This window comes from Tamandua tetradactyla, chromosome 2, assembly GCF_023851605.1.
Source record: "Tamandua tetradactyla isolate mTamTet1 chromosome 2, mTamTet1.pri, whole genome shotgun sequence".
NCBI classification, from domain to species: domain Eukaryota; kingdom Metazoa; phylum Chordata; class Mammalia; order Pilosa; family Myrmecophagidae; genus Tamandua; species Tamandua tetradactyla.
In genome coordinates this window covers 203539358-203565093 of record NC_135328.1, presented here as the reverse complement: position 1 = coordinate 203565093, position 25736 = coordinate 203539358, and the positions used below count along the sequence as shown (strand labels likewise).

General features: G+C 52.2%; 1 protein-coding gene across 6 annotated transcripts in view; it reads left to right on the top strand.

The window, feature by feature from the left end:
• The window catches only part of EPHB2 (EPH receptor B2), a 185043-nt gene that overhangs the window by 59282 nt on the left and 100025 nt on the right, over positions 1–25736 (top strand). For all 6 annotated transcript variants that reach the window (XM_077150911.1, XM_077150912.1, XM_077150909.1 and 3 more), the window contains exon 3: positions 2586–3270. In XM_077150911.1, the coding sequence (XP_077007026.1) occupies positions 2586–3270 (685 nt within the window). The remainder of the gene's footprint in view (positions 1–2585; positions 3271–25736) is intronic.

The following is a 25736-nucleotide window of genomic DNA, read 5'->3' as shown; positions in this document are numbered from 1 at the left end:
AGAGTCCTACAGCTAGTAAGTGGTAGGGCTTGAGTTTGTGTCCAGGATTGTGACCAAGTCTTCCTTGTCCCCATCTCAGCCCCCTTTCTGAGTCCCTATAACACAGGGATCCCCTTCCCAGCACTCTTAGCTCACTCTTCCTTGGCTCCAGTATCTGAGCCAATGCCTTGGGTGTGAACTCCCTGAGAGGAAGATTGGGCACAATTTGAGGCTCCTCTTTCTCCCCACAACACCCAGCCCAGCGCTTACACACAAGCTCTGGGGTCAGACCCTCCCAAAGTTCTGTCCCAACTCTGCCATTAACCAACTGTGTGACTTTGGGCCAGTTCCTTAACCTCTCTGAGCCTCAGTGTCCTCATCTGTAAAATGAAGATGATGATGTTTTCCCTTCTGGACTGTTGTGAGGTTTCTCTGCAATGTATTTAGCACAGTGCCAGGCACAGAGTGGGTCGCAATAAAGAGTAGCTGTAATTACAATCATCATCATCATCATCATTGTCATTAGCTTTAATGTAATTTCCTCCTCATTCCCCTGGCCTCTAGAGAGTGCTCTAGGCTCCCACAACCCATCCCCCCCAATCCAATCTCCTCCAGTGGGACTCAGCTGCTGCTGGTAGCTACACCCCCCGCCCTCTGGCCTGTGCTCTCAATAGGCAGGCCCCAGGGTCATGCCTCTTTCTGTGGCTCTTTCTTGTCACCCGTTTTCCATCTGCGAAGGCGGCTGGGCCCACAGCCCCACCCTGCCAGTAATGAGGCCAGGCTGGGCTGCAGGGCCCCCGGACGCAATTATTTGGGGTGTTTAGGCTGCAGGGCCTCCGCCTGTTAATTAGAGAAAGGGGAGAAAGGCAGAGTGCTCTAATTAAGTGCTCTAATTAAGTTCTGAAGAAGAGCAGCAGTTGTAACAAGGGGCTGACTTTGTCACATGGTGCCACCAAAAAAAAAATAATAAAAATCAAATCTGATGTAGCGAGCTCCAGAGCTGCCATTGAAGTGGAGGCCAGCAGCCTTCAGCCCTGCCTTTCCCATACACTGTCACCCTTCGGAACTGCCATTCCTCCCCAGGCCAGTAGCAACCACTCTACCTACGCCAGGCACGTTTAGCAGTTGGGGAAACAGAGACCTAAAGAGGGGAAATGACTTGCCCAAGGCTATGATCAAGTCAGCAGAGCTGGGACTAGGACCCAGCACTCCTGAGGCGCTGTTGGGGTCTGTGGGCTTTGATACAGTATCACCAATTACATGAACAGGCCTGGGTCTGTGGGGCCAGGGCCAGGTGACATTGCTTCTGGTACCTACCCCCACATCCATAAAATGGGGATAATCGTATGTACCGCATGGAGTAATCGTGGTGAATAAATAAGCTTCTGCTACATCATCTAGGCCTGGCATGGGTGGGAGGAGGCACTCTAGTGTTGGGCTCCCCAGGTGAGGACAGCCTCCATCAAGGTGGACAAAGGAGAAGAAGCGAATGGGTCGTCCCCCCACAGTTTCATTGGGGAGACCAGCCCAAGTAGATGCAGTTGGCGGGAATCGATGAGGCAGATTGTACCCAAAGGCCAGAGGGGATATTAGTGAATGTTCATAGCAGGCAGAGAGAGAGACCTGCTGGAAGAAGTTCCAGAAGGACAGATAGAAGTAGAGAGCCGGTCCTCTGAGAGGACTTAAAAGGATGGGCAAAGGCTCAGCAGTGGTAATGAGCTTGGCCTGTGAGTGTTGGAACTGGGCCTCGTGCCCTTTCCTTCTCAGCTTTCCATAGCCCCTCTCATCCCTCCCAGCAGAGGCTTGGGAACTCTCAGCTAGTCTGTGAGAGCCCAGGCTGGGGCCCTGAGAGGCTGCTGCAGCCCCTTCCCTGGACAGGGAGGGCAGGGGTTGGGGGGTCTCCCTCCAGTTGCCAGAGAGCCTGCTGATTCTCGGCGGAAATCTGAGCAGGGTAAAGCCCCTAGAGCAGAGCTGCCCTCATGGGGACGGGCCCTGTCTTTCTCGTCAGACTGGGAGTCTTCGAGAGCACAGGCAGCGTCTCCCCATCAGACTGGGAGTCCCCAAGGATAAAAAAACTGTCTCCGCCATCAGACAGGAGCTCCCAGAGGGTGGAAGTTCTGTCTCGCCCATCAGACTGGTAGCTCCCCGAGTACAAAGCTGTGTCTCTTCTCATCAATAGGATCTCTGCAAGGGTGGGTCTCTCCCTATTTTCTTTACCAGGTCGGAGCTTCCTGGGAGCAGTTACTAATCTGATGGGTGTTACTTCATCAGATTAGTGAACCTCTGATAGTAAGGGCCATGTCTCCCAAACTGACTAGGGGGATACCAGGAGTATCCCTTCCTTTATAGAAGGGGTGTGATTCCTTAGGGCAAGGCCATCAGATTGGGAGTTCTCTGATAGCAGGGATTATGTCTCATTCATTAGACTGGAGGACCCCTAAGGTAGGTTCTGTGTCTCCCCCTCTGTAAAAGGCTCCTGATGGTAGAAGTCACGCCTAAGCCATCAGACTGGAGGGTCCCCTGAGGAGGGTCTGTGTCTCCCCACTTAGGGCATTCCCTAGGGCCAAGCCCCCACCTCCCCCACCTGACCAGCATTTCACCCGCAGTGGGAAGAGGTGAGCGGCTACGATGAGAACATGAACACGATCCGCACGTACCAGGTGTGCAACGTCTTTGAGTCGAGCCAGAACAACTGGCTTCGGACCAAGTTCATCCGGCGCCGGGGTGCCCACCGCATCCACGTGGAGATGAAGTTCTCCGTGCGTGACTGCAGCAGCATCCCCAATGTGCCCGGCTCCTGCAAGGAGACCTTCAACCTCTATTACTACGAGGCTGACTACGACTCGGCCACCAAGACCTTCCCCAACTGGATGGAGAACCCCTGGGTGAAGGTAGACACCATCGCAGCTGACGAGAGCTTCTCCCAGGTGGACCTGGGCGGCCGGGTCATGAAGATCAACACTGAGGTGCGGAGCTTTGGACCTGTGTCCCGCAGCGGCTTCTACCTGGCCTTCCAGGACTATGGCGGCTGCATGTCCCTCATTGCCGTGCGTGTCTTCTACCGCAAGTGCCCCCGTGTCATCCAGAATGGCGCCATCTTCCAGGAGACCCTGTCGGGGGCTGAGAGCACATCGCTGGTGGCTGCCCGGGGCAGCTGCATCGCCAATGCCGAGGAGGTGGACGTGCCCATCAAGCTCTACTGCAACGGGGATGGCGAGTGGCTGGTGCCCATCGGGCGCTGCATGTGCAAAGCGGGCTTTGAGGCCGTGGAGAACGGCACCGTCTGTCGAGGTAAGGGCCATGGCAGGTACGGGTGCCCCTATAAGGACATGGGATCGGGACTGGCTGCAGAATTGAGCCCGGCAGTGCTCAGGCTGGCAAGGGCAGTGGTCTAGAGCTGACCATGAGCCACTCTGCAGCCAGGGTTTCCAAACCTGCAGCTGTTGTTCAGCTCCTTAGAGGGAGGTCCTTGAATAGCACTTCCTGAACTGTGACTTGTACGTACTGCAGGTGGGACACAAGATGATTTTAGTTGGTATGATGATAAATGTGTGGGGTTTTTTTTCACTTTAATTATTATGAGATTATTTACTTGATGGCCAGTGGTACTAGTTTGTTTGTTTTTCATTTACAAAAGTGATGCAAAGTTTCCTTTTTAAGAAAATGTATGTCGTGATAAATAACATTTTTATGTTAATAAGTTAACATTTATTAAGTATTTGCTACATCAGTCAATATAGTCCAGACTATGCTGGAGTAACAGAACAATACAAGTTTATTTATCATGCAATACTACATGTCCATTTTGGGGCAGGGACCCAAACAATTGAAGAGCCACCATTTGGAATTGGTAGCATCAGATAGAAGGAAGGACAGGTATAGCAAATTGTAGACTGACTCTAAAAGCTTCCACTTGGAATGATCAACACATCGTACCTGAGAATATTTCAGTGGCCAAAGTAAGTCATATGATTACTTCCCATTTGAAGAGACAAGGAAGTGCAGTCCCACTGTGAGCCGGACTAATGACTTCTGCTTCTAGTGTGTGCTCAGCAGTTTACATGTCTTAATTTGTTTAATCCTTTCAAGGCCCCTGAGAGGGAAGATTCCATTTTACATAAAGAAATTGAGGCTCAGAGAATTTGTATCAAGACTGAGTAGGAGAGCCGGATTCTCAACGAGATCATGTATTCCGAAGCCCACCCTCTTAATCACTGCTGCCGTGCCAGCTAATGAGAGGGAAAATGTTCAGTGAGTAATAGTATAAATGGTGTTCCCATTGAGACATGGAATCATGAAGGTGCTTGCAAACATAAGAAATTTGTAAAGAGGTACTGCATGGTGGTAAGAATTCCAGCTGCGAAGGCAGACAAGACAGACGTGAGTTCAAATCCCAGCCCTGGCAGTTATTAGCTGTATGACCTTGGCCAGATACAAAACTCTCTTTCATAGGGTGGTGCTGAGGATTCCAGAAGTTAATGCATGTAAAGCACTATACCGATTACTAGTACACAGTAAGTGCTTAATAAATGTTAACTAGAGAAGATAATATATACAAAGGCCAGCCTGTAGTAAGTACTCTAGAGAGTCAGTTGTGATGGTTGTGTTGATTGGGATGGTGGTGTTAATTGCAATGGTGGTGGTCATAGAGGGGATTTGAAGCCTACTCGTGCCACCTCCTCGTACTACTAATGTTGGAATCAGAGGTTAGGGTCAGATCCTGGGGTAACTCAGATGCTAGGGTAAGAGTTTCGACCCTAGTCCAGGGCACTGGAGTGAAGCCAATAGCATCCTTCAGCCAGGGAGTAGTAACAGTGACCTTTGCCTTATAAAGTGTTATCACATCGCCATCTCCTTGGCTTCTCCTTCCAGCCCTCTGAGGCAAATCAGACAGCATTTTACAGAAGATCCCTGGAAGAATGAATGGGAGGTATAGGAGACAGGAGGTGGTGGGCTATTAGGAAGCTGGTGCAGTGATCTCAAGAGATAATGGTAGCCTGGAGAGGGCATCCACAGTGCTGGGGAAGCAGGGGGGTTTAATTGAGGGATATTTGCCAGTGGAATTGAAGGGTTACTGAAACGACAGAAGGAAAGGGAGGAGGGCGAGGCGTCAGAAGTATAGTACAGGCAATTCCAGCTTGCAGGGATGTGATGGTCCTGGAAAAGACGTGGTGAAATTAGGTGAAATGTCTGGTTTCTTGGGGAAGAGAGCAGATTTGGTTTCATATTCTTAAGTGTAGGAGTGCAGAGCTTTGGAAGATGGCAGTAGTGAGACAGGGCTTGTGGGGCAAATGAGCAAATGGGAAACCAATTGTCCACTGTTTATTCATTCATCAAACCTCTACCTCTGTTGTGTAAACCCTGATTCTGAGCAACAGGAAATACAGAGAAGACCCAAACTGTGGCTTTCCTCTTTAGGAGCCCATAATCTAGTGGAAGAGACAGACCTGTAAGTAAAAAGATGGTATCGTTTTAGATATGTTTCACTAGGAACTGCTCCAGCTGCAGTGGGGCACAGAAAATGAGAGAAGGCTTTGCAGAGGAGGTGACATCAGAGCTGGGTCTTGAGAGGGGTGTGTTGGCTCCATGGCCCAGGAGAAGGTATCCTGAGGGACAAAAGCTGCCTGAACAAAGGCCTAGAGATATGAATCAGCGTTTTACTGGTCCCCCCCATAAGGGACCAGTAAAACGTTTGGTGTGGCCATAGCTAAGGGCTTAAGGAAGTGTATTAGTTATATATTGCTGTGTAACAAATTACTCTAAATCTTAGCATCTTAAAACAACAAGCATTTATTATCCCCACAGTTTCAGAATCTGGGTCTAGCTTGGCTGGGTGCTGCTGGCCAAGCTCCTGAGGTTTTCGTCAAGCTTTCGGCTGGAGAAAGGGGGCTGCAGTTTCACCCGAAAGCTCAAGTAGGAAGGGACCTGCATCCAAACTCATTCACATGGTTGTTGGCAGGCCCTTGCCACCTGTAGTGCCTTTTAAACCCAGAGTGAGCAATCCAAGAGAGAGTGCAAGAGGGCACCTGAGAAAGAAGCCACAATCTTTTACAACCTGGTCTTGGAAGTCACAGCTCATCACGCCTGCCATAGTCCACTCATATTAAAGTCAAGTCACCAAATTTTGCCCCTGCTCCCAGGGAGGGAATGACTCCTGGTATGAATGTTGGGAGTGGGGTCCATGGGGCCAGCTCAGAAGTTGCCTGTCCCAGGCAAGTTCCTGGAGTCAGAGTCTCTCCTTGCCAGTCGTGGGGGTGGGAGGTGATACTGGGCTGGGTATGCCTGCCTCAGTTCATCACCTGCCTCTCTTCCCCAAACCCGTAGCCTGCACAGAGGCCCAGGCCCAACTGAGCCGCCACTGGGCATGAACTGGGGAGTGGGAGGGGGTCGGGCCAGGGCGTGATTAATGAGCTCAGGGAGCCCAGAAGGACATCAGCTGCTGCCATGGCCTGTGCTTTAGCCACCCAGGTGTGGCACTGCTCCAGCTCAAGTCCCGTGGCACTGGCCCCACAGCCCCAGGACACAGGAAAATGGTGATTACAGCTCACATCTGAATGGTGCATGCTTTCACACCCTCTAGCTCCAGGATGCCTTTACTGTGCCTCCCAATCACCTGGGAAGTTTGTTAAAATGCAGATTCCTGACCTGACATAAACCTCTCCCCTAGGCCTGGTTCAGGCATCAGCAGTTTAAACAAGCAGCCCTGCTGATTCTGTAACAGGCTCATTAGCTCAGAGACATGACGTGATAACACATCCCGGGCCAGAGGAGCTAGGATTCAAGGCCAAACAGGATGGCCGCAAGCCTGGTCCCAATGCCCTCCAGAGAGGGGAATTCAGCTGAATCTCTAGGAGGCTGTGATTTGAAAAGACCCGTTTAATATTGAGACATAATTTGATGGGGGTGGGGGGGGAGTATTCTTTTGTTAACACAAATTAGTGAAAATAAGTCTGGACAAAGTCTTCTTGGCAGATGGGGCGTGGGAGAAGTGGTCCCATATACTCAGTGCCCCTGACTCAGTTTCTTCAGGCTTGGGCTGCAAATGTTTGGAGTTCCAAATCCAGCTTATCCAACTAGCCAGCTTCCTCTGGTGCTAATGTGAGCAAGGAACTGTGGGAGAGGGGAGGAACTAGAGAAGCTAGTCATTCAGCAAGCATGCATTAAGTACCTACTGTGTTAGAGCATTGAGCGCTAACAAATATTTACTGAGAACCTACTATGAGCCAGGCCTGTACTAGGTGCAAGGAATACAGAAATGAACAAAACAGAATCTCACTGCTCTCCTAGAGTTTTTAGTTTGGGTGGGTGAATGAAGGAAGGTAGAATAAAAAAGCTAATGAACGAATAATTAAAATAGTTACAGGCTATGATGAGTGAAGGAAAATAATAATAATAATGTGAAACGAGAGATCAAGAAGAAGGTATGCTTTAATCAGGCAGTTCAGGGAAGCCTTCTTGGGAGAGGTGTCATCTGAAATTATGGGAGCTGCCCTGAGAAGGCTGGAGGAGAGCGTTCCAGGCAGAGTTTTCCCTGAGAAATCTACGATTCGGGGTTTGGCCTTAATGGTTCTGAGTAAGCCACGGACTCAGAAACCCTAGGAATAAGGCTGTTCTAGAAACTGAGATCCAACAAAGCACGTTTTTAGGCTTTGAGAACATAGGGGAAGATGGTATCTTTTCTGACCAAAGGAGGAGGTGACATCTGAATTAAGCCTTGAAGAGTGAGTAGGAGTTGGATGAGTAAACGGAGTTGTAGATTCAGGGAACTGAGTGAATACCAGGCACGGTTGATGGGTGGCAAGTGTTCTGCCTGGTGTTAGGAGCTAAGACATGCCTTTCCCTTATTTTCATTCATTTAGTCACCGTTTAATTGAGTGCTTAGCTTGGGCTGGTGCTGGCCAGACAGTTGCCGAGTGGGGAGTCCTGGGACTTCTTCAGAAGAGCTCCGTTCTATTCCCCTACCACAGTCCCCAGCCTCCCCAGGAACGTGGTCCCCACTGGGACTCGCCACCAGCAAGTCTGTTGAGGGCAGCAGCGAGGTGAGGTGTCTCTGGAAATCCTTCTTGACAGCAGCTATTTCTAACTCTGATTCAAAGTTTCTCTGACTCTTTCCAGATCTTTTGGGCTTGATTATGAGTGTGCCTCTGACTCAGTTTCTCCAAGTCTGCTGTATTGGTGTCCCTGTTTCTCTTTTCCTTGGTTTCTCCTGCTCTACCTTGGCTTCCCCTGTGGGAACCCCTAGGCTGGCTGTTGGGGGCCCTGTCCTCCTCTCTGCAATAGCCGGCCCACATCTATTATAGATCTGGAGGCATTTCCACAGTGAACGTGATTGCTGTGATGCTGTCGGGGGCGTAATGGGATTTTTAGTATTTAGCTTGGATCAGGAGAGGGGCTATGAGCCAGCGAGGGATGGTTGCATGCACATGTTGATTCGTTGGCTCCAGCTCAGACTTCCCAGTTCCCAGCTGCTGGGCTTGTCCTCCCAGCCTCTCCCTCTGGTTCTACCCTGCCCTGCTTTGCAGCCCCCATCACTGCCCCACCCCCATGGCCTTTCCTTGACCTTGGCCTTGGAGACCTGGTTTCACACTTCAGCTCTGCCTCTCATTAGCTGTGTGAACTTGGGCCAGGAACTGACCCTCTCTGGGCCTTTGTTTTCTTTCAGCAAAACGGATTAACAGGAGGTTTGTTGTGCAGAGAAAATACCTGAAATGTGTTGTAAAAATGAAGGATTCTTAGCCCAGTCTTTGCCTGATGAGCATTTCTTTTTCCTGATAAGCTTTTTATTTGAGGGAAAGAATAAATTTTCCTTATCACAAAAGCAGTGCTTGTTATTTGTAGAATCTTTAGACGTTACTGATAAACAAAGAGGAGAAAATTAAAATCAACTAAATTCCATTACCTAGAGATAACCATGGTTAGCAACTGGTGCAGATCTTTTTAGGTGTATTTATGTGTATTTACACGTTGATTTTTTTTTAAGAAGAAAATGAATTGGTGATAAAAATACATGAAGATTTTTCATTTAATACTATTTTGTGCACCTCTCCTTTTATGTCATGTTAGAGCTACAACATCATTTTTGGAGCCTCTTAGTATTCCATAGTATAGATATACTGTAATTTATTTACCAATCCTCTGTCGATCAACACGAAGATTGCTGGCGGTTGTTACTATCTTAAACAAACACTGGGGTGAACTTCATTGTTCGGCTGTCTTTTTTGCACAGCTGCCAGTATTTGTGTGGGATACACTTCCAGGCGTGGAATCGTGGGGTCAAAGGGCATGTACCTTTTTTTAGAACTTTAGACGTCCGTTGCCAGATTACCCTCCAGAAAGGCCATGCCGAGTTGCCCTCCTGCCAGCAGCCTCTGAGAGCGTCTGTTTCCCTACACGCTCACCAGCATGGGATATTGTGCCTTTGGCTTTATTTTCTCTTTCACTCCCAGAATCATTTGCTTCCCCCCCATCCCTAGCAAGGGAAAGTTCGGGGCCAGGGGCCAGAGGCCAACTCTAGACCTGCAGAGTTGGATCCTGGGCCATTCAGCTCCAGCCCTTCCCACAGAGGCTGGACCAGCTGCCCAGATGTGTCTGGGGGAGCTTGTGGGGGTGGAGCACAGTCAATCTAGGGGTGAGGAGGAAGAAGGCTGCCAGCTGGCAGAGGCTGTACTGTCTGGGGAATGGGTGGGAAGGAGGGCCCAGACCCCCACCCAGAAAGTTCTGCTGCTTCTCTTCAAGGACAGCGTGCTAACACTCAGCTAGGGGAGGAGAGGGGTGGTGAGCAACCTCTCCGGACCCCCGGGCTCAGGCCAGGGCTGAGACCACACAGGCTGGCCTTTTGGGAAGGGGATTGGAGGGGTCCTGGGCCAGTACACTCAGACTATTCAGGTTTTTGCTCTTGAAAACTAGAAAAGCCCCCTTTGCATCCTTCCTGTGCTTTCAGAGCGTCTGTTCTTGTTCACACCCCTCCATCTATCCATGCATCCTCCATCCGTTTGTCCATCCCTCCCTCCCTCCTTCCATCCATCCATCCATCCATCCATCCATCCACCCTTCCTTCCTTCCATCCATTCAACGGTCACTGGACACCAGCTTCTGATTGCTCTGCTTCTTAGAGGGGGCAATGATGTCTTTGTAGAGTACCAGGAAGCTAACATGTGCTGAGGGTTATTCTGTGCCAGGTGTTGGGGGTCCTTGGAAAGAGCAGTCATGGCCCGTGGTCTCAAGTACCACGCAGTCTAGAGAGGACAGCAGACATGCCCCCAGGTAGGGAAGGTGCAAGAAGGCCAGGTGTCATGCTGGAGGAAGCAGGGAGGACAAGAGGGGACTGTGGAAGTAGACAAAGGCACTCAACCTGGCCAGGGGTATGGTGGGCAGAGGACTCTTCTAGAAAGAGGGGCTGCTCAAGTGGAGGCTGAGTGAGGATCAGGAGGCAGATACAAAGGCCCAGAAACAGCCAGAGCAGGTATTTGGGTAATTTTGCTTCCAGATCCAGCTGATGCATTTTTCACTCAGATAATATTTCCTATGGAACCTCCTGTGTGCCAGGATGTGGGCCAGGTGTGGGGGCTGCAGAAGCAAGGAAGGTCCTTCTTGCCTACCACGTGCTTCTAGTCTAGGTGGGGGGAGATGGCTCCACCTACAACCACAGCCTTGGGGTACTCAGGCACAGTGCCTTTCAGCCCATAGAGCTGGGGAGGCTTCCTGGAGGAGAAGCCATTTTCCCAGAGCTCTGGGGGCTGGGAGGAACTGAGAGCTGGAAGCAGAAGGGGATTAAGCCCAGAAAAAAAGATGATCAGAAATGAAATAGATTTTTTTTTTAAACCCTTGCCCCTCCATGACCTTTCAAGGCACAGCTGCCAAGAAGAAAGCAGAGGGGAGGTGTTCTTGGCCAAAGGAGAAGGGCGGGAGGGGCTGCCAGGACTTCAGTTCCACTTGCTGACAAAGGGCCACATAAGGCAAAGGCTGAAGGAAGTCCAGAAGGGCCAGGGCTAGGGGTGGAAAGTACCTCCTCTGTGCCCAGCACTGCTATATGCTGTGCTTCCATCATCTCATCGTATCTTCTGTTGACATAACCTCCATTTTATAAATGATGAGAACAAAGTCCAGAGAGGGCCAGCAAGTTGCCCAGTAAAGTAGTAGAACCAGAATTTCTCTAACTTGCTGGGACAACTCATTTCACCTGGGGTGGCTGATGCCTGAATGTACTCTCCTTTTATACCTGAGGCCCAAGTCTTGTCTGCCTGGCCATTGAATCCCCCCATCTCAGTTTTTTCTACCTGGTAAATGGGGACATTGAACCCTGACTTCCCTGTCCCCTGGGCTACCTGAGATAGCAGAAATGAAGAGTTTGACCAATAACCAGCCGAGGGGCTCATGTTAGGGCAGAGTATGGTTCAGGACTGTGAGACTTCAAATGAGGGACGGACCCCCACCCTATGGGGGCAACCAGAGGGGCTTTCTGGGGGAGGAGGGAGGCCTATGGGCTGGGCCTGGAAGGATGAGTGGACTTTCATATCAGTAGGTATGGCACAAGATCCTTAGGGTCAGGGAAGACTCCTTGGGCCTCTCCTGCTGGACACAGGGCCTGGAGAAGGCCTTCTTAACCTGTGGCCAGAAAGAAAAGTGACCTGCCCTGCTCCCCTTACAGTATTGACCAAATGCTCATCTCAGACAGGACTCATACTGGCCCCTCCCCAAAGTTACCTGCTGAATCCCCCACAAGCCTTCTAGATGGGTTCTTTCAGTCTCATTTTTCACATTAGGAAACTCAGGCTTAGGCTGCTGGCTACCTGGTGAAGGTCACACAACTCTTAGGTGGAGAGCCAGGAGCAGAGGCAGGTCTTGTGCCTCCCACATCCGATTTATTCTCCTCTCGGAGGTTTCAGCAAGGCTTGCTGACAAAGAAGGAGTGGGGGTGCCCCAGGCAGCTCACACTCAGCATCTGCCTGGTTCAGTCCCCATTGGGGTTAATGGTCAGCGCTGTTTTACAGAAGGAGGCTCAGAGAGGTGAGGCAGCTTGTCCAAAGCAACACAGGAAGGAGTGGGGTTTGAACCCAGACCTGCTGATCATGAAGCCCCTGAGCTGTCACCAGTCCCCAGCCCGCTCCAGCCTGAGACTGATTGTCCCAGTCTGGGTTTGTCACAGGTTGCCTCCAGAACACTCCAACGGGACCATAAACAGCTGGGGAAGTTCCCCTCCCTCCAGCCACTGCCTTTTCATCTGGCGGGGCCTCAGGATCTGGCAAGGGAGGCCGGTTTATTGAGGAAGTTTATGCATTTAACAGTTTAAGCCCTTCTAAGCCTGTGGTACAACAGGATTTGGGAGCCGTTAACAATTCTATGTGGTTAAGAGATTTTCATTGCCCTGCGGCAGCTGGCTCTGGCCCCACAGGCCTGCTCCGGCCTCGGCCTCCCCTGGGCCCTTTGTCCTCGGCCCGCATCTGGGCTGCTTCTCTCAGCACCCTCAACCCTAAGCCTCCTAGTAGGAACTGTGACCTCAGAGAGGTCCCAGAGAGGGGAAGGGAGTTGCCTGAGGCCACACAGCAGTTAAGAAGCTCAAACCATGGCCTGGTGGGCTTCAAAGCTGGCGTCCCCTCCCCTACCCAAGACTCCCTGGGGGGAGAACATTATACTGTTAATGGAGGAAACACATACTATTAAAAGGGGAGACGTTATATTATTAGTTCCTCCTTGGCAGAACTCACAAAGTCCCTTTAAAACCATCCTCTGTTTGATCCCGACCAGACCAAAGCTTTGGGGCTGGGAGAGGGTGTGACTTGCCCACGGCCACTCCCTGCCACGTACAGAGCAGAGCTTGTCACGTCCTAATCAGAACTCTTGCACTATACCAAGCTGTTGTGGGTTTTTCCCCTTAGCTTGGGGGTGAAGGGGAATGCCATTTGTAATTATAATGTCTTACATATGTACAGTATTTATTTACTTACAGCCTGCCCTGTTTCGGAAGAGACTGGAGGCAGCTTTTGTGTCGCATTTGGTTTCACCCTCCGATACAGTTTGATCTGAACAGTACATGAGTGAAGCAAGCAAGGGTCATCTTCCCCTTCTTAGAGACAAGGCAACCTGAAGCCGAGAGTGGACCTGGCATCCCCAGGGCCCTGTGGCACTTGGAGGGCAGAGCCCGGGTAGAAACCAGTGCTCCGGCCATGCAGGCCCGGGCTCTTTCTGGAGGCCCCATCATCGCCAAGATGTCCAGTCAGGCAGCTTCCACCTCGCAGGGCTGAGGCCGAGGCTTAGCCTCCATCCTGGGAGAGACGAGGTGGGCCTCCCTCAGAGAAGAGCTCCTCACGGCCCAGAGAACACTCGGTCGTGTGAAGAGGGATGTGTGGGTGGGTTTAGTTAGAGGCCAGTGGGCCCATTCAGACCAGTAGCCCCGAGGGTCCAGGGTCGCCCTGAGGGGTGGGCCGGTTTGGGGACTCCCACACTCTCTGGTATCTAGATTTTTTTTTTTTTCTTTCACCAGGCCTTCCCAGTCTTTTTCCATGGAGCCCTGTGAAGGTTGGAATCTGCTATTGTTTTAAACTCAGGGATTTGCTTTTTGGGTGCCTTGTCCCCTGTCGGCTCCACCAACCCTCAGGCCGGGGAGAGGGTCCACGCGCACAGTCATTCCCACTTCACTTCCATCCGAACGCAGGACCTGTGCTTCGACTCTTGTCCTCAGATGAAGGGGGCTGGGGAGACTGATCACTGACTTCACAGTTTTAAAATCAAGTCCCCCAAAAGTCAGTGAAATAGTTTTTCTAGGGACCAGGACTCAAACTCAGGGTCTTGCTCCAACAACCCTACCTACCTCTGGACTCTGATTTTAAATAACAGAAATAAGAACCCAGAGGAAGGGAATGCATGTTTATGGAGAGGTCGGTATGTCCTAGGCCTTATGCCCTCGGCTCGGTATATAGTTCTTCACTGACTCCTTAGAACAGTCTCCAGGAGTTGGGTGCAATTATTAGCATTCTGATTTACAGATGAGGAAGTAGAGACTCAGAGATAACCAGCCTGAGGTCACAGAGCTAATGGACAGTGGCGTCACAAATGAGCAACACCTGTACTTTTCTCACTGGAATATTTGTACAGTGTCTTATTATTAGTAAAGTATTTTCATGGTCATTAACTCAGTTGATTCTCAACAACGCTAGGAAGTCAAAGGGGTATGTGTCATCCCCACTCTTCAGATGAAGAAATTAAAGTTCATGGGCGAAATTACCTGCCCAGGGCACACCACTAGGAAGGGTCAAGTTTGGGCTTGAACAGGGCGGGTTTGGTTCTGAAGCCCAGGCTCTGGCCCTCATGGCCCCTTCACGCTGGTTCTGGCCCCCCAGCCTCTCTTGTATCCATTCCAGTCAGGCCCCTCATTCCACTAATTTGCTCCTGACCAAGGTCACCAGGGACGCCCCTGTTGCCAGTCTCATGGTCAGTTCCCAGCCTTAGCTTCCTTGACCTGCCAGTGGCATTTGATGCAGTGATTACTCCTTCCTCTGGGGCCACGCTCTATCCTGGTGTATCTCCTAACTCTCAAACTGCTTTGTGGCCAGATCCTACTCACCTCCCCGACCTCTCTACCCTGGTGGACCCTAGGGCTAATTCTTGGCCTTCTTTTCCTCTATCTCTCCCTGGGTCATACTGACTAGTCCAGGGGCTTTTAATGCCTCCCCCTGTGTGTCTCCAGCCCAGACCTTTTCCAGGTCACATACTCAACTGCCTACTGGACATTTCCACCTGGACGTCCATAGGCAAGTCAAATTTAACGTAGGCCATAATGAGCTCTCTTCATTTCCCCCAAATCTGCTCCTGAAATGGTCATCACCATCCCAGTCAATGAAACTCTACCTTTCTAGTTTTGGGCTCAGGCCCAAAACCTTGATGTCATCATTGACCTCTGTCTTTTTCTCACCCCACCATCTTGGTCTGGATTATTGCAGAGCTCCCTAACTCATCCTGCAGTCCATCCTCCATGCGGCAGCCAGAGGGCTCCTTCTAAAACCTAATCAGGTCACGTCACTCCTCTGCCCAGAATCCCTTGAGGCCCCCATCTTAGCAGAGCAAAAGCCAAGACCCTACATGACCTGCCCTCCACGCCCCATCTCTTTCCTCTCATCCTAGTCCCCGCGCCCCCCCCACCAGCACACACACACACACACACACACACACACACACACACACACACACACACACACACACACACACATACCTTCCAGGTACACAGGCTCCCTTGGCTGTTTCTTCTGTCTGGAATCTTCTTCCCTCAGATATCCTCATGGCTTAGTCCCTTACCTCCTCCAAGTCGCTGCTCAAATGTCACCTTCTCCCTGAGGTCGCCCATCATCGAAAAGTGTGCACACGCATGCACGCTCCCTATCCGCCTTGTCACCGTCGGACATACTGCGTGTTTACTTGTTTATTCATTTCCTGTCTCCCCCAGCCATAATGTAGGCCCCATGAGGGCAGATAATTTAGTTCACCACTGTAGTTCCTAGAATGGTGCTTAGGCCCTACTCACAAAGGCTCGGAGAAGCTGGGGTTCCTCCTCCCACTTCTGGCGGACTCCTAAGGGACTGGCATTGCCAGGGTGGCCAGCAGGTCTGTCTGCAGGAGGAACAGATATTTCCAGGCATGATGGACTATCATTTTTCCTGACACTCAGTGTTTCCTGTAAGATCTCAAATCCTTCTTGGAGCCAGGAAGCTGAAAGCATCTTTCATCTTCCCCATTTCTTTATATTAGCAGGGGTTCTCCTGCTCAGGGAAGGTATGTTTCTTAGCACCACTGCCCTTCAGAGCTCCTGGGAAGCAGGGCAGTATAAACACGTCGAAGTTGGGGAACAGATAGAAATTACCCCTCAGTAACGAGCCAACTAAGACATGCAACATGCACCTAATACATGCTTGTGGAATGGCATGGTAGCATGTATTTAACCAGCCAGGGTGCTTTTATTGGGCAACCAAGGAGCAACTCACAGAGTCGGGGTTCCTGGGTCCAAATGTGAGCCTTGCCCCTCCCTTCCTTGCCCTGGGACCCTGATAGAGTACCTTCTGCCCTGCTTATCCTCTACGCCCTGAGCTCTGTGTCTTGTGCATTAACAGCCTCTGATTCTGAATGCCCACAGCCCCGTATTGCCTGCTGTGCTCCAGACACAGACACCCTAGAGCAGGAACGTTTAGTGCAGAGGGTGAGAGAACGGGCACTAGAGTCTACCGCCTGGGCTCAGATTTACTACCTATGTGATGCTAAACAGGTGACCCACTTCTCAAAGCCTCAGTTTCGTCATCTAGAAGATGGGTATAATAATAACTGGTCTCTTGTGGGGCAATGAGAAAGCATTTAGTACAGCACCTGGTACCTGGTCATGGGTGTTGCTTTGCTGAAATTTGCTGTCTAAATGCTCAGGGTTGTTACCATCCCATTTTTTTGCAGATGAGGAAACTAGAGTTCACAGAGAGCAAGTAGAACATGGGGTGTGGCCTGGGCAGGGAGCTACAGAGCCTGCAAAGCTATTTTCCTTTTCTGTCCTGTGTCTCCAGCAAATCTGGGGGCTCAGGGCTTCATGTCAGCCTTAGAGAGAAAATATTCAGGGATTCTGGCATGGGGGCTTTGTGGGTCTGATCTGGTAGCCATCAGGGTTGCACTGGTCTTTCCCAGAAACAGGACTCGGGATTTTCCTTTTCCTGTGTTCAAGGCATCACCATATGATTAGCAACATTTTAAAAATCTATGAGTAGTTGCTGGCCTTTTTGTGCTGCCTCGGCGGGCCGTGCAGATTCAGGAGCCCCACATCCGTATCCCTGGCAACCCCGGTCCTGGGCTACCCTCCCCCACACCCCGCTGTCAGAGCTGTCAGTCTGTGGGAGCTCCCCGGAGGCCCGAGAGGGACAGTCACACATGTGCTGGGCCAGCGCATAGTGTCCATATCATATGCATGCATGTGTGCTGACCCCATCAGGCATGTGCAAACATCGGAGTCGCCTGTGTGCCAGGCCTGCTGGAGCGTGTTTGTGTGCCTGAATGTGCACACCTGTGCCCACTCACCCAGCATCTGTGTGTGTTGTTAGAAATGCCTGGACGTATAAGCGTGAGCATACATTTCTGGGGTGGGGTGTGGACATGTGCTTGCCTGTGCCGAGTCACCCCGGAGCCCACTGAGAGTCATTACTCCACCTGTATTTGCATGTCCCAGCACACCTGTGTGCAGACAGGAGCACTGGAGGAGTCAGCCAAGTGAGCGTATGCCATGGGAATGTGTACGCTGGGCCAAACGAGTGTACGTGTGTGTCCCTGACTGTGTCCTTGTGTAGGTCCCCACTGTGCCACCAAGTAGGTGTATGAGTATGTACACACCCACCCACAAGGAGAGCTACCCAGAATGATATATTTGTTAGAGCAACTAGGTACTTGGATGCGTATGTGTTCGTGTGTCTACTGTATCAAACCAGGCGTACATGCACCTGAAAATGGGTATTTGTGAGAGTATGTGTGTGAGTGCGTGCACGCTCATGCTTTCTAGGGACCGAGGTTTCAAGGCCATTGATTTTCTGTCTCTTAGAAATTCCCTTTGAGGAGAGCCTCTTCATGTCTCTTTCATGAACCAAAGTCAGCAGTTCTAACGTTCTTAAAGCCAGTAGGCCCCGTTTTGCAGCTAGGCTTCATCCCTGGCCTGCCCACCTCCCCTGCTGGTTGTGTGCTCACACGTGTACACACTCGACCTGCTGATCCTTCACAGGAAGGCACGGGGGCTGCCGCGAGAGCACTGGGCTGGGAGTCAGGTGCCTCAACTGGGCTCTGCCGTTTTCTTGCCATGTGGTGCTGGGCCTTTCCTTTTTGTGTTGAGCCTCAGTTTCCCTGTCTGCCAAGCAGGCACAGGCATCTCTGCCTCTCAGGGATTGTCATTTCCCTCACATGTGCTTGGAGTTTTGTGTTTTTGCAGCACTTTCATCTGATTTCCAGGTAGAGAGGTTCATGCCTACACGATACCCCGAAGCAAGGCAGGTGATGGCCAGGCTGGAAGAGGAGCTGTGGGTGCTTCTGGGAGGAAGGGAAGGAGAACACGATAAGTGTGGCCCTGCCATGTGCTCCAGGCACTAGCCCATGTCACTTTACTTCATCCTGGGCACCACCGTACATGGTAGCTGGTATTATTCCCATTCAACAGAGGAGGAAATTGAGGCCCAGAGAACGGCATGGAGTTCCTGAGCCTCACAGGGAGCAGTTGGCAAGTCAGGATAGGGACTCCGGTCTAGCTGACTCCCAAACCTGCCCCCTGCACTCCAAGAATGCTTTCTAGAGCAGGAGTAGGGGAGCCAGACCCTGCAGGAGGCTCAACCCCCACAGCAGGGATGGCATCCAGGCCCAGGGCACCACGGGAGCAAAGCTGCAGAGGTGGGAATGCATCACCCAGAGGAAACCAGGCCCTCAGCTCCGAGGTCTCCCCTCCCCCTCCCCCTCCAGACGGGGCAGCCCCTCGCAGGGGGCTCCTCCCGCTCCCTCGCAGTGCTGCAGTCTTTGTGGCCCAGAAAGAATGCCTCTCTTTATCTCCCCAACGCCCCTTTCCCTTTGATTCTCCTCTCCCAGCATTTCTGCTGACCTCTGCGTGTTGGGAATCCAATTAGAGGAGCGGACGGGAGAGAGTGACAGCCGCGCAGAATCCCGCCTCGGCCCCTGCGAGCACGCTCGGCCGAGCTGCCAGCGGTGCAGGGCCTGCTTGTCATGCTGGGCCCTGCGAGGGGCTTTGTGGGGATTAGCTGCCGGGGGGTGGGGCTCTCCGCAGATGGGACCAGAAGTGATGCTGGTGAATGTCACGTCCCAGCGGAGAGTGGAGGAGGGGGCCTGCTCAGCGTGGAATCTGGCTCGGGGAAGCAGAGAGGAGGGCACGAAGAGGAGGGCACGGTGGGAGGCGGGCTGGCCTTGGCCTGCAGTGGCCACCCTGGCCTATTGGAGGTGCTTGGGGAAATGATGGCTGAATTGGATCATGTGGTTCGCCGTTATAGGCTTGGAGGGTCAAGGCCCTAAGCTAGATGGAAGTCCAGCTGGCGGCCCAAGCCCAGGCTGCCTGCTCTGTGGTGATACCAGTATTTCCACCTGCAAGGGACTTTGGGGGTTGATTTGATTGCAGGGGTGGGGTAGAGGAATCATCTTGAAGCTTCAGCCACCCCTTGGTGTGGTCACCAGTTGAAGGCCAGAGACCCTGCTGCTGCCACCATCCCTCATGAATATAACCCCACCCCCACCCCTGTTTTGCAACCGAGGAAACTGAGGTTCTGAGAAGAGAAAGGTCTGGCTCAGTGACACAAGAGCAGTCTATGACAGCCAAAAATTAAATCCTTTCTCATCCTCCACATCACCTTGACCCTCCCCTCAGCTTCCTGGACCTCCTGAGTAATGCCCCCTGATGCCCTCTCCCTAGGAAGGATATGGTGTTCAGGGAAATAGAGTTTTGACCCTCAAGGGAAGCAGAAGCCTCATCCCTGTCCCCAGGAGCACTCTGCAGAAGAAGGGCTGACTCTCAGGCTCGATGGACCAGCCAATGCTCTAGCCACTCTGGCTATGATGCTGGGCCCAAACACAGAGGGGGATCCGATGTGACCTCTACCTCTTGGAGCTCACAGCTGAGTTGGGGTAATGGACAAGGAGAACCTGACAATACAGAGGGCAGAGCATGTGAAGAGGGGAGCTGAGGGCCCTGATGACCTCTACAAGGGACTGGAAGATGGGGATAGGAGTAGACCCAGCCTGCAAGTTCCAGAAGGCTTCCTGGAGGAAGGGGCACCTGAGCTGAGAGCTGGGGGACAAGTAGAAATAGCTTGAAGGCCCTGGATATTTTGGGCCTGAGAGGCAGGGCAGGGGTGGGGCCGTAAGGGGTGGGGCACCTGCCCACCCCCACCCCCATCCTCATTCCGCAGCTGCCTTGGCTGGGCAGGGCTGATCCACCTGCCACCCCAGTACCCCGTTGGGGTTACATAGCTATAACCACCTGCCTTAGGACGTGGCAGCCTTGGGTGCCCAGGATATCCTGTGAGTCACTGCAGGATGGAATTGGAGGCCCAAAGGGGCCTTGAGGTAGTCTCTGGACAGTAATGGTGGTTAGAAGGCCAGTGGCTGAGAGCCCACCCTTACAGAGGCGGCACTTCTCAGGCACTTCCTGGGCCCTCTCTGTACACTCTCCCGTTGAATTCCACGCCAGCCCCAGAAGATGGTCACCCAGTTCTGTAAGGGAGAAAACCAGATTCGTAAGTAAAGGGGCTTCCCTTTACTTACGGAACCAGCATTTAAACTCAGAGCCCCACGGACCTTTTCCACCAACCCAAGCTGTAGCCAGTGTAGATGTGAGTTTATAGGGCTTATTTTGGGGGTACTCCTGCCCCCAGACAGTACCTGGCACATAGTAGGTGCTCAATGGAACGATTGGAGAGAACCAGTCAGTTGATCTGTTCTTCCTTACAAAGGGCCTTTTTTTTGGATTACAAATCCGTCCTACCCCCCACCCCACCAACAGGAATGAAGGGCGTGTTAAAGCTGAATTAATCTTTCAGCTCGTTTCTCATGAATGCAAAATGGGGAGGGATTTTTTGGACCCAAGAGAGCGAGAATACCCCAGTGTGCTCCCCACATCTGCCTGGGCCTGAAACACCCACTCACGCCCACTCACACATTCTCACATTCACACTCGGTCACACCCACTCACACTCTTAAGACACACACTCAACCAGGCTCAACCCTCCCTCACAGCTGGTGCCTCAGGCTAGGACAGCAGCTCATGTGACAGCTCCCTCCCAGGGACCCCTCCCCCCCCCATACTGCCCCCCTGCTCTGACTTGGGGGCCCTTCCAGGGAGGCTGAGTCCCTGGCCTGGCCATCTCTTCGCACACCCCTTCCTGAATACTCTACTCCCTGAACTTGACTCCTCCTCCACTTCCCCCGCCTCCTCCCTCCTCCTTCCTCCCTTCTTTTGTCTCTCCCTCGTCCTCCTTCACTGTCTCTCACAGTGCACAGTCTTCCCGTCTCTCTCTCTCAGTCTGTCCATCCTGCTTCCCCTTTGTGCATGTCTTTCTCTCTCCCCCTATCTCGTTCCCTTCCCTCAGCTCCTTCCCCACCCTCCCTCACCCCCTACGGGGACCACTTGCCCCATGCCTGGACATGCCAGGGGCCCTGGGTGAGTGGCAGGCTGAAGAGTGAAGCCTCTCTTCTCAATACAGGCACTTGGGGTCACGGGCAGAAAGCAACCCCTAAATCTGCCCCTCAGGGAAGGGCACAGGTACACACACGCCAAGGGCAGCCCCCTCAGTCGCCTCACTCCAAACCTGGCTGAGGACATGCCCCTCATTCACCAGTTTATTTGCTGTATACACCTTTATCTAAGCTGTGTTAGAACTCGGAAGGAAGCAGGCACCGGGCTTTCGGTGCACACAACCCTTGTTCAGATGCCCCTCTGCCCCAGTCAAGGGTCGCCACTGTGGGTTTTCTCGTCTGTGAAATGGGAACAGGCGACCTGGAAAGGCTGGGTGAGGTGAGATGAACTAAACAGGGAGAGCACTTGGTGTCTGCCTGGTACACAGCAGGTGCCCGGGGCTGGCCGCAGAAGGTAAGAGAAGCAGTGGGCTCTGCCCTCAGAGGTCTTGCAGCCCAGGAGAGGGCAGATGACCGGGAGAACACACTCTTCCGTCCTGGATGTGCAGCCAGCTGGTGGAGCCAAGGCCAGAGCCCTGCTGCCCCGAGTTCTGTAAGCGAGGGCAGAGGCCAGGCTGGGGTCGGGTCAGGGGGAGGAGGTCAGCACTAGGGAAGCTTTGGAGGGCCTGAGTCCTGAGTGTGCCAGCTGGGCCTGAGCAGGAGCCATTTCTGAGCATTCAGCCTAAAGCCTGGCCGTCTGGGGGGTTGTCTGTCAGTCTAGGGGTCCTGATGTATGCTCCTCTCCTTCCTCAGGCAGGACTCCCACTGGTAGGAGTTGGCACCACCTGCCTCTGGAGCCCCCACCACCACCTGTTGTCTCTGTGTCCCATACTGGCATACATGGGGAGTGGGCCCTTAGAAAGTAGATTCTGCAAGGGTGGAGCAGCACCCTGGTTTGGTGTAACCTTGTTCATGTTTCCATCAGCCACACACACCCCTCTCTTGAACAGGTTAAACAAGGGGTTGCCAGCCCTGAGTGGGCCTTGAGTAAACGTCCCCGACCTCCCACAGTTGCTCCGGACGGTGGCCATTCCAGACCTGCCCCTCCTTTCGTGGCCTGACGTGGACCCTCCCTTTCATTAGCTGACCTCCCCTCCCACTGCCTGAGAAGTCGGGCCCCAGGACGCTCTGGCCCTCTGCACCCTCCCTTCGCCTCCCGGCGACCACCCAGCCCAGCCAGCTGGGCGGGAGGGGATCAGAGGCTGTGAGCAGCCCACTCCCTCCCGCCTACCCTGGACCCCAGGGTCAAGCCTTTGAGTATGTGTGTGGGGGGGGGACAAGGCAAGTGTGATTCTATTGGGTGGGGTGGGGTGGGGGTGGGGGCAAGAATCAGGCAGGTGTGCACACATGTGTGCGCCTGTGTGTGTGTGTGCGAGAGAGAGAGAGAGAGCACTCTGCTAGGGGGGCTGCAGATGTGTCCAAGAACCGGGGAGGGTGAGGCTGATGAGAGAGAAGACAAAAGGATGGAGTGAGCTGAAGAAGCCGCCTGGGGAGGGCAGCTGAGCCCATTTGTATGCACAGGGAGCAGGCAAGGCCCTGGAAGAGGAAGCTGGATTCCTGGGGCACTGGAGGGAGGGTTTGGGAAGACTGGCTGGTGCTGAGACCATTCAAATCCGAAAAGCCCTCCCTTGCACACCATCCTCCCCAGCCCTAACTGTACACGTGGGGAAACTGAGGCTGGGAGCGCCAAGGCAAGTGGCTGGCAGAGATGGCACAAGAATTCAATCCCCACCCCTATCCCCTCGTGGACCAGGGTTCTTCCTATCAATTGAGTGCCTCTGGGGACTCCAACCAGCTACAAAGTTGGATAAATTAAGGAATAAATAATGATGACTAATGTTTATAAAGTGCAAATATTTTATGACAGTCATCCTCACACAACCTGTAAAGTATGTGCCATTTTTATCATTTCCCTTCTACTGCTGGCAACACTGCAGTCCAGAGAGGTGAAGTAACTTGTTCAAGGTCGTACAGCTAGTAAGTGACAATCAGGATTCAAACCCAGGCCCTCTGGTTCTAGCGTCTGTACTTGCAACTGCAGCCTCTTCGAAGTCCTTCAAACAAAGGAACTGCCCTATCTCTGTACCCGCAGTTACGCGCACTGGCAAGCCACATAGCGAGTGCTCGATGATGCTTGATGAGTGAGTAAATGAATGAATGAGATAGGGGCTTCGTGAGCACATCTTCCCGGGCCCCAGGAGCCCAGCTCTCTCAGCGCTGGCTCTACTGCATGTGTTTGGTCCTGCCGCCCCCACCCCCACCACCCCCACGGGGCAGGTGGTGGCTGTGCCCTCCACGGGGCCAGGCCCCACAGGGACAAAGCCTGGGGCGCGCCTGGGCGGCCCAGCCCCAGCGAAGGCTGAAGCTGTTAACAGGCTGGAAATCTCTTTTGTCAAAGCCTGCGCTGCCTCCAACCTCCTTTAATTAAAGACAATTAGTGCTTTCAGCCCCTCTGCACAGCTCAGCTCCCCTGTTTGCAAACACACAGCTGCGGGAGCTTTGTGGACCCCCCCACCGCCACCCCCTCCAGCCCTGCTTCCCCAGAGACAAACAGAGGTGCCTTTATTATCAGCTCCGGCTGCAGCACCAAAAGGCGGGTGCCTCAGCTCAAGGGAAGGATGGGAGTGCTTCCCAGAGAGGTGGGGCAGCAGGAAGAGCTGAGGGCCCAAATAGGGCATGGGTCCCACTTTTTGCAGAACAGCCTAAAGGCACCATATCCTACTGGGGCATCTTCAAGGGACCTACCCCTTCCTTTCTCCCCCCATGTTTCCTCAGCAACTCTGGGCCCAACACCCTGGAATGTGGAAGTGATAGATTTCTAGCAAATGTATCTTCTCCCAGGACCTTGTGTCTGACTTGGACACTGCAGAACAGAGGTACTTTCTCTCTGTGCCACCTCAGGAAGGAAGGAAAAAGGAGGGGTGGCTTTTATTGAGCACCTTCTGATTACTAGTGTCCTTGCTAGACTGTGACGCTGCACAGCAGAATTCTGAGGCATCCCTATTTTACAGATGGAGATGTCAAAGCTCAGACTGGCCCGGCACATGGCCAAAGCCATGACTAGTCTCTGAGAGGTCAAAAGGTCAGCTGGTCCAGTTCTCTTGTCTGCCTTGGCCTGGGCTGAGCCTGTGCCTATGCTGGGCAATCACGGGCCCTGTGGGTGTTGAAAAGGGGTCAGATACAGCCTGTGTGCTGCGAGAGTTCCCTTTCTAGAGAAGGGTGCCACAGACAGCCCCTGGGATAGTGGAGGGTCTGCCTATGCAGGGAGAGGTGGGAGCATTTGAGCTGGTTCTCAAGGGATGAATAGTGCTCTCAAAAAGAGAAGAGCAGGTGGTACAGTGGTGGTTCAGTGCAAAATTCTCACCTGCCAGGCCAGAGACCTGGGTTCGATTCCTGGACCCTGTCCATGCCAAAAATAAAAAAAGAAATCACGGGGCAAGAGTATTCTAGGTGTAGGCTAGGAACCTAAAAGAAAAGCAGATTCTAGGATAGCTGCATAGTCCAGGCAGGAAAGGTGGCACTGTGCCCATTATAGAGGAAGGGACGAGTTCAGATGCACTGAGGTCATGCAGCAAACTAGTGCTGGAGGACAAGCCAGAGCCCGGCCTCCCTCCAAGTGCAGCATCTTTCCCACTCCCCTGCTTAGTGTGTTGACAGTTCTGACTGGACGTGCACTTTTTTTAAAATGAAATTTTATTGAGATATATTCACTCACCATACAATCCATCCAAAGTATACAATTAGTGGCTCACAATAGCATCACATAGTTGGTGCATTCATCGCCATGGTCAATTTTAGAACATTTCATTACTCCAGAAAAAGAAAAAAAGAAACGCAAACCCTAACATCCCATACCCCTTATCCCCCCCGCCCCATTACTGACCCTTGGTATTGGTGTGGCACATTTGTTACTGTTGATAAAAGAATATGAAGATATTACTGTTAGTCCATAGATTGCAGTAGGTGCATTTTCTCCTACATACCCCTCTGTTGTTAACTCTTTGTAATAGGGTCATACATTTGCTCTAGTTCATGAAAGAACTTTTTTTATATTTGTACAGTCAATCACAGTCACATGGGCATGCACTTATGTGATGGGTTGATGAGGTCCTTTCCCACTGGATTCTTGGTTCTCATGAGGAACCGTGTCTGTTTTTGTTCATTTTGTATCCCAGGGCCTAGCTCCATGCCTGGCACAGAGCAGGAGCTTAACAGATATCTCCCAGGAGATGAACATAGCAATGATGGCTGCACTTCTCCCTTCCTGAGTCCAAGGCAGACATCACCCATCAATCACAGCACCCTTCCACCAAGTTCAGAAGGGGTTCAGACTCTTTAGAGCTGCTGTGTGTGTCACTTCAGTGTCAAGCCCAGTACCCACATTTTGCAAATGAGAAGCAAAGATTCCAAAATGGGGAGGGAGATAATAAAAATTGCTTAACACTTATGGAGCAAGTGACATACCAGACACAATTCTAAGCTCTTTGTGTATGTTAAATTTCCACAACACCTCTATTAAAGGGGCATCATTATACTGCTCACTTTGCAGAGGGGAAAGCTGAGACACAAAGAAATTAAGTAACTTA